This window comes from Choristoneura fumiferana, unplaced genomic scaffold (genome assembly GCF_025370935.1).
Source record: "Choristoneura fumiferana unplaced genomic scaffold, NRCan_CFum_1 Sck3bRy_364;HRSCAF=799_pilon, whole genome shotgun sequence".
In the NCBI taxonomy this organism is placed as follows: Eukaryota; Metazoa; Arthropoda; class Insecta; order Lepidoptera; family Tortricidae; genus Choristoneura; species Choristoneura fumiferana.
The window spans coordinates 61678-70442 of record NW_027413015.1 but is presented as its reverse complement, the minus strand read 5'-3'; the positions used below and the strand labels follow the sequence as shown (position 1 = coordinate 70442).

General features: G+C 42.1%; 1 protein-coding gene across 1 annotated transcript; it reads left to right on the top strand.

Moving 5' to 3' along the window:
* Window positions 1-1606: 1606 nt before the first annotated feature.
* Window positions 1607-8414, top strand: LOC141445130 (uncharacterized). The gene is made up of 3 exons (XM_074110914.1): window positions 1607-2172; window positions 2661-2779; window positions 3915-8414. The coding sequence occupies exons 1-3, from the start codon at window positions 2153-2155 to the stop codon at window positions 8129-8131; spliced, it is 4356 nt and encodes a 1451-aa protein (XP_073967015.1). The 5' UTR covers window positions 1607-2152; the 3' UTR covers window positions 8132-8414.
* Window positions 8415-8765: the final 351 nt, after the last annotated feature.

Here is an 8765-nt window from a genome sequence, read left to right as displayed (position 1 = left end):
TATTGTACCATTTTTTCGGCATAGTTTACATATATATTCGTGCAAAATTACGGCTTTCTAGCATTGATAGTCCCTGAGCAAAGCCGCGGACGGACAGACAGACAGACATGGCCAAACTATAAGGGTTCTGTTTTTGCCATTTTGGCTACGGAACCCTAAAAATGAGTATAATACCACATGGTTTTCGTATTCTATTTCCGCTTCACGCATTTATAAATTGGCTTTACTTTCAACCGGTTTGTCATGCTAATTAGCCTCTAATTAAAACTGTTGTCGAATTCATGTACGATAAAAAAAAATGATCGCGAAACTAGTTACTTACCTCTTTGGTCGTGGGGCAGACGGTCGGTAAAGTTGTTTTTGTTTGACAATAACAATTTGCTTTTGTGTCGTTTCAAATGTTAAGATGGTCGCATATGTTTTAAAATAAATGGAGAGGATCATTCAGGTATGATTAAGATTGGCGATTATTTATTATTTTATACTTAATAAATATTTGTAAAAAAACTATAGTTTTGAGAACAAGACTTCGCGTGTTTTACAAAATTGCTTTAGTATTTTTCCTACCCCATGGATCACCACTTCAATAAAGCAAATAATGAATTGAAAAAAACTTATAAATATCTAAACAAGCAATTTATGTATATTTAATATTCATCTATTGGCGACCTCGAAAACCAACGATTCCGACTAAATTACATTCACCTACAGACACCGTGGCGAATCTTCTCTCTGAGCAGTGGGGGCACACTTAAAACGTCACTTTTTACGTACACTTCAGCGCCCCTGACGCCAAACTGAAGGTACTAAATTGACAAAAATGTGTCAAACGTCGACCAGACAAATTCAGTGTTTCCGGTTTCCGCTGTCTGGCTAATTGGCTATGCCTATCGTGACAGTGACAGTTGATGCATTTTTTAAGTTTTCTCAGTTTATTGCTGATTTTATTATACAAAGTTTGTTTTTTATTATAAATATTAGTTTATTTATTTTTATTAGTATCGTTTTGTAAAGTAAGATCTACATACATAGGTACTTATACTCTTTGTCTCTGAGCCTATATTATACTCTTACTACGAAGTGCAAAATTCGAACTTCGGACGCTTATTATTTAATACGAGAGCGAGAGGGACAGTACGAAACGAACTTCGTTTTTCGAATTTCATCATTGCGTAAAACTTTTGACAACTTCAAATCCCAAAACCATCCATAAAAATTTACTACGTTCTATCTGACATTGATTATCAGTAAACTAAAGAGGTCTGGATAAAAACACTCTGTATTTAGCTTGAAGTCATACGTCTGTCATCGGCACTAAAGTTACGCTCCCTGAGTGAGGGAGAGGTTCAATACATGTTCATGTATAAAAATATTTATACTAGCATCAATCCTAGAATAAGATATAACCCTTAACTACTATATAACTATATAACCTACGTCCTGTTTCAGAAACACAACCACCTATGAGCGGTCTAGAAGACCGCTAGTTTTAAAGGATATGCAATAATTATAGAAATTTAGTTTAAATTTAATAAAAAAGTAATAAATAAAATTTTAACAGTAAACTATTTTTTTGCAATAAACATAATAAAATAAATCAATAGTGTCTACGCCACTCTTACTCTTTGCCTCCGGCCTGCGCAGCCGCGGTGTGCGCATGCGCGGAGGAGCGCGGGGAGCGGGGGACGCTTGCCCGATCGGCGCGGCGCGGCCGCCGCCCCGCCACCGACACTGGCCAACAACGACTCTCGCGCGCGCACGCATTTCTAACTAAAAATAATAATTTTAACTCTGTACCTTTATTAATACAGTTTTGTAAAAGGTCAAAGCCTGAACTCATTTCTGACCGCATCCTAATTAATTAAACATAAAGTGGCGACCGTGACAGGACGCGGGTCGCTTAACCTCACGTTCCGGGCACGTGGTTGTGCGCACACACAGTACTTTGTGCCAACCGCGTTATCGAAAGGCGCTCAAGATATCAAGAAGGAACAATCGGCGGCGTAGCAGCCATCGAAGACTTCCTGAAGAAATCCCCGTCCGATCGACGTGGAAGATTCTAGAAGATGGGATAAGTCGATACGAAGTCCAAGGACGCACTGAAGACTGCCGCGTGCAGTTGCCTGACGACATCGCCCCGTGCTTCTCTTCCATGCTAACCAGGAACGTGCCGTGAGCCCAGTCCTTTCTTTACCTACTTCCTAATAATGTGGTCCGTATTCTCTGACTGAACTTTCAGGCGAGCGCTTCGAGTGTCGTGTGTTTTCCTGTGCCTTAAAAGCTATCTTATGCTTTAGTTACGGTGATACAGGCAGGCCAGTCAGGTATTGTCGTAACTTTCGCAGTTAAAAACCTCACTTTCGTTGTCTTGTTGACTTAAGTACCTAACTATTATTGCATTGTGGTGTGATCTCGCACGCATTTATTTATATTCTAACGATTTAAATATTGCCTACGCCTTACTAACTGTTCAAGTTTAATTCTTCCGAATTCTTCTTTAATCGATTTAACTCATACTTACTCGCATTTTAACATTCTTATTCGAATTTTGCCATACTATTCATACTAAAGCCATCTACTTCGTGCATAATTTGCCAAATTGCACAGAATTCGTTCACTTCGCTGGCCGCCATTTTGCATTTGCACTTATTCGCTTCCAGGAAGTGCGCGCCGCGCTGTGCCGTTTCATCGCTTTGTTCGCCACGTCACGGGAGCGGCGGGGCATCGCCATCTTGTTTATACACGCCGGCAACGCGTAGCAGCCACATAAATAAGGAGCGTAAGCCTATTGAGCCAATTTATTAATTATTTAACCTCGTATCTTTGCCTATTTTGCTATAGTTTGTTAATAATTGATCTTAAAATGTCTCAAGCAGATTTGGCGGCTCAGATCGCAGAACATAAAACTAAAAGAAGTTCTGTGAAAGGCCAATTAACTAAATTCACTAATTATTTAAATAAATTTAATGTGAATGAACCGTTAAGCGACTTAAAGTTTAACGAATTAACATCGAGGTTAAATAGAATTGTTGAGTTATCCTCAAAATTCGATGAGCTGCAAACGTTCATAGAAGTTTCTAACCCTGATAATCTTGATAACGAGCTATCAGAACGCGAGGAAATAGAAGACAATTTTCATCTATCTATTGCCACGGCACAATGCATTCTTGACGGGGCCGCGGCTTCCAAGCAAAAACCCACTGCTCCATCAGATGGTAATCATTGCTCCAGTGTTTCTAATAACTGTCATCATTCTGAGCACATGGGCTTTCAATTGCCGCAAATACGCATTGCGAAATTTGATGGCTCTTATTATAAGTGGATGGAGTTCCGTGACACATATGAATCCTTGATACACAATAATGATAGAATAAAGGGAATTCATAAGTTTCACTATTTGAATACATACTTGGAGGGCGAAGCCTCTCGGGTCATATCTAACTTGGAAGTATCCGAGCTCAATTATTCTCAGGCATGGGAACTTTTGTGCGAAAGATACAACAACAAAAGACAATTAATCACTAATCATCTTAACTCTTTGTTGAGCATTGACGCCATGCAAAGGGAGTCTGACAAAGCTCTGCGCTTTCTAAATGATCACTTAACAAAAAATTTGAGAGCGCTCAAAACCCTTGGCCAGCCCACTGAACATTGGGACTCGATTCTTATACATATGTTTACTGCCAAACTTGACCCTAATACCAATGTTAAGTGGGAAGAGCATCGGAATAACCTGTCCGAGTTGCCAACTCTGGACGAATTTAGAAAATTTCTTCAAAATCGCGCAGATGTTCTAGAAACTCTTTCTAAATCAAAAAAGGAAAAGGATAAATTTCCTAATAAACATGAAAATAATACAAATAATAAAGGCTTGTTCAGACAAGATAAAAACATAAATACCTTCGTGATTTCAGCTAAACAAAGTAACCACAAGGGTGTGCCGTGCGTCGTGTGCCGTGGTGAGCACCGCATATACGACTGCAAGATCTTCAGGCATCTCACCGTGGACGAGAGATGGGCGCAGGCCTCTAAGCTCCAACTGTGCCATGTCTGCCTACGCCCTGATCACGAGACGCGGCAGTGTAAACTGAATGGCTGCCGTGTGTGTAAGAAACGTCACAACACATTTTTACACAAAGACACAACACTAGCTTCAAACACATCTAACCCTCAGCCTAGCAGTGTTAGCATAGACCCGGACATAGCGTCCACCTCCACTGCTGCTAAGGTTTTACAGAACCCTAATGTGGACACACCCACTGTGTCCACATCTGCGCTGACCAGTAGTGAAGTTCTATTGTCTACAGCATTAATTGAAGTTTTTAATCCTTGTAATAATAGGAAAGAAACTGTAAAGGCCCTTCTGGACTGTGGTAGCCAGTCCTCTTATATAAGTGAAGGTTTGAAACATCGATTACAATTGCCCTCTCTGCCCCTCACTGCCACAACCATTCTAGGTATAGGCAACACTCAATTGAAGTGTGTTCCAGGGCGCTGTACTGCCCAGATTCAATCATTATCTGACAAATTTACTGCGAAGCTGGACTTCTTGGTCCTCAAAGAAATAACTGATAACTTACCAAGGCAATATTTTGATGTGAGTCAGTTAGGAATACCTTCCTCAGTGAGGCTAGCCGACCCCACATTTAATATTCCCTCTCATATAGATGTCCTTCTAGGAGCTGATGTTTTTTGGCATATAGTGGGAGGTGAACAAAAACCCTTGGCAAACAAACAAACAATGCTGATTGAATCAAAATTGGGTTGGGTCATTGCAGGCTCTGTCATGAGTACGAGCCTTGCCACAAATACAAATTTCACTCGAAGCAATCTTTGCCTTGCTGACCTCTCGTCTCAAATGACCAAGTTTTGGGAGGCTGAAGAACTGCCCAAGGTAGTTGGGCCAAGTAATAATGGGTTCCTTACTAAGCACCCAATTGAAGAGCATTTTATAGAAAATACTTACCGTTTAGATAGCGGTCGCTTTGTAGTCCGACTGCCCTTAATTGATACCCCAGATTGTTTGGGCAACTCCTACTATATGGCCAAAAAACGTTTGCTCAATTTAGAAAATCGTTTTCAAAAACAGCCCGAACTGAAAGAAAGGTACAATGAATTTATTGATGAATATAAACAGTTAGGACATCTATCCGAGTCTCAGCTGCTGTCTAGCCCTAACTACTTACCGCACCACCCAGTGGTCAAGGAACAGAGTGAGTCCACAAAACTACGCGTCGTCTTCGACGCGTCTTGCCCTACCTCTTCTGGTTACAGCGTTAATAATATACAGATGGTAGGGCCTTGCATACAAGACTCCCTGTTTAACATTTTGCTCAGATTTCGCCATTATAAGTACGCATTGTCAGGTGACATCGAAAAACAATACCGTCAAATTCTAGTTAATGAGCTTGACAGGGATTTACAAGTAATTCTATGGCGCGAAGATGAGCACTTACCAATTCGCGCACTTACCTTGAACACAGTAACTTACGGCTTTGCTAGTGCGAGCTTCTTAGCCGCCAGGTGCTTGTGGCAGTTGGGGGAAGAGTGCAATGACCCCAACATAAAGGCAGTTATGCAAAATGATTTCTACTGCGATGACCTACTTACTGGCAGTGACACAGAGTCTGAGCTATTGCACATACAAACAGAAATTTCAAAATGCTTAAATGCTGGTTGTTTTAACTTACGAAAATACAGATCTAATTCACCTAAACTATTAAATTCAAAAAACATTAACGTTAACGACAATCTGGCACTAAGCCAATCTTGCCAAACGCTTGGTTTAGGTTGGAACCCTGGCCAAGACACGCTTCACTTCTCTATTGATGAATCAAATGATGATGAGGGTAATGTAACCAAGAGATCACTTCTGTCAACAACCTTCAAAATTTTCGATCCTTTAGGGCTACTGAGTTTATGTACAGTCAAACCAAAATTACTAATACAACAATTATGGAAGGCAGGGCTGGGTTGGGATGATCCTGCCCCGCCTGAAATTCGGCGTGTCTGGTCACGGTTCATAAAAAATTTACACCACCTCAAAACGCTTTCAATTCCTAGAAATGTACTGAGTAACTTGCCACTGGCAATAGAACTTCATTGCTTCTGTGACGCGTCACAGTCAGCCTTTGCGACATGCATATATGTCAAGTCCATTACAAACTTAGGTGAACAAAGTGTCAATTTATTGTGTGCAAAGGATAGGATAGGACCCGTGAATCCCATAAGTATTCCACGTATGGAACTGTGTGGAGCCCTTTTAGCGGCCCAAGCATGGGCAGCAGTAACTGCAGCCCTTAGAAAACCTATTACACGCACCATTTTTTGGACTGACTCCAGCGTGGTCCTAGCATGGTTAAAAACCGATCCCTCCAAGTTGAATGTATTTGTACGAAATAGAGTTGCAACTATAACTGATCTTACCTCAACTTCAACTTGGAGGCACGTGCCCACGGCACATAACCCAGCTGACCTGGCCTCTCGCGGCGTTGATCCCCAGCATGTCGCTGCAATGTCGCTGTGGTGGCACGGGCCAGAATTTCTTCGCGAACCCGAGACTAGCTGGCCCACGCTGGACAAAGTATCCCATGACGACTTACCAGAATTAAAAATAACATCAATGAGTGCTAGCGTAAATTCTATTCAATGTGTTATATATTTCGAAAGATATTCTAAATTGAAAACATTGCAGCGTGTGGTTGCATTCATACGTCGTTTCATAAATAATTGCAAACGTACTAGCACAAAATTATCTGGCCCATTAACTGCCCAAGAATTGAAGGATTCCTTGCACACACTAATTAAGCTATCACAGGCACAAACATACAAAAATGAGCTCGACACTTTACAAAAAAACAAATACTTAAACGCTAAAGTTCACATGTCGTCTCTAACGCCTTTCATCGACTCTCAGGGGATCCTGAGAGTCGGGGGGAGGCTGGATGCTTCATCCTATAATTATGACAAGAAGCATCCCATTATATTATCCTCTAAACACCCACTCACCAAACTTATCTTCGAACAGACACACGCACGTCTCTTACATGCACCGCCGCAGCTCCTTTTGACCTCTATTAGAGAGGAAATATGGCCGGTTGGGGGTAGAGCCCTGGCGCGACGCACGGCGCACAATTGTGTTATTTGCAAGCGCGCCGCTGGTCAAACTTTAAAAAATATAATGGGCAACTTGCCAGCCCAACGTATAACAGCTGATTTTCCGTTTTCTGTATCAGCAGTTGATTTTGCAGGGCCGTATTTGATTACCGACCGACGGGGGCGTGGTTGTAAAATAACTAAATGTTACTTGTGTTTGTTTGTCTGTCTTAAATACAAATGTGTACACTTGGAGGCCGTGAGCGAGCTGTCTAAGGATGCATTTATTCTATCTCTCAGGAGGTTTATCGCGAGGAGGGGCAAACCTCGCGAGCTGCTATGTGACAATGGGCGAAATTTCGTGGCAGCTGCCAAAGAGATAGATGAATTTGTAAGGCTCAATAAAGACTCTATGAAAGAGTTTGCAGCTGACGAAGGCATTAACTTTAAATTCTCACCGGCTTACGCTCCTAATTTTAATGGTCTGGCCGAGGCCGGCATTAAGCAGGCAAAATTTCATTTAAAAAGAATTCTAGGAAACACTCATTTGACGTTCGAGGAGCTCGCCTCATTATTTAGTCAGATTGAAGCTATTTTAAATAGCAGACCACTTTGCCCTCTCTCCCCTAGTCCCAATGATTTTTCCCCGCTCACACCAGGGCACTTTCTGGTTGGCAGACCCCTGACGTCGCTGCCCTCGCCGCCGCTGCGCGACGAGAATCCTAACAGACTGAACCACTACCGAAGACTCGAGCAGCTGCGTCAACATTTTTGGGCCCGCTGGACCGCAGAATACATATCCGAGCTCCAGCACCGCTATAAATGGAGGACTCGACACACAGACCTGCAGCTTGACGAGCTGGTCCTCATAAAGGACGATGGATTACCACCACTACACTGGAGAATGGGTAGAGTCTCCAAGATCTACCCCGGCCCAGATGGCATCCCACGTGTGGCAGACATCACTACAGCTAGAGGCACCATACGGCGGGCACTCAACAGGATCTGCCCCCTGCCCTCTTCACAAGACTCTTGAAGACAGGTCTTCAAGGGCCCCCAGTATGTCTACGCCACTCTTACTCTTTGCCTCCGGCCTGCGCAGCCGCGGTGTGCGCATGCGCGGAGGAGCGCGGGGAGCGGGGGACGCTTGCCCGATCGGCGGCGCGGCCGCCGCCCCGCCACCGACACTGGCCAACAACGACTCTCGCGCGCGCACGCGTTTTTATTAAAAATAATAATTTTAACTCTGTACCTTTTGTAATACAGTATTTGTAAAAAGTCAAAGCCTAACCTCATTTCTGACCGCATCCTAATTAATTAAACAAATAGATTTTTTCATAAACTTAACACATTTCAGTACTTCTCTTATCCCTACTGTAAAATTACTTACCCGAAGGGGATATGAGATCTCAAAATATAGGAACATAATATAAAGATTATTATTAAAGTTTCATCAAATTGAATGATCAACTAAGTTATTTAACTGATTTAATTTTACAGGGACATTTTATTTTTATAAAATTGGAAACCCTCAAAACAACCATTTTTGTCGGCAATCGATAATAATTTTTCGAACATTCGAGACAAATTAGTCTCTTGCATTCAATGATGACACTTATTTTAACAAGCTTTGCTAAGCTTACTTTGGGACTAGGTCAATTGGTGTGAAT

Bases quoted from the DNA above. Each gene is read 5' to 3' on its own strand.
- LOC141445130 (XM_074110914.1), top strand. From the start codon at position 2,153: ATGCTAACCAGGAACGTGCC. The intron at 2,173-2,660 runs GTGAGCCCAGTC...ATTCGCTTCCAG, and splicing joins ATGCTAACCAGGAACGTGCC to GAAGTGCGCGCCGCGCTGTG. The intron at 2,780-3,914 runs GTAAGCCTATTG...TCGTGATTTCAG, and splicing joins CAGCCACATAAATAAGGAGC to CTAAACAAAGTAACCACAAG.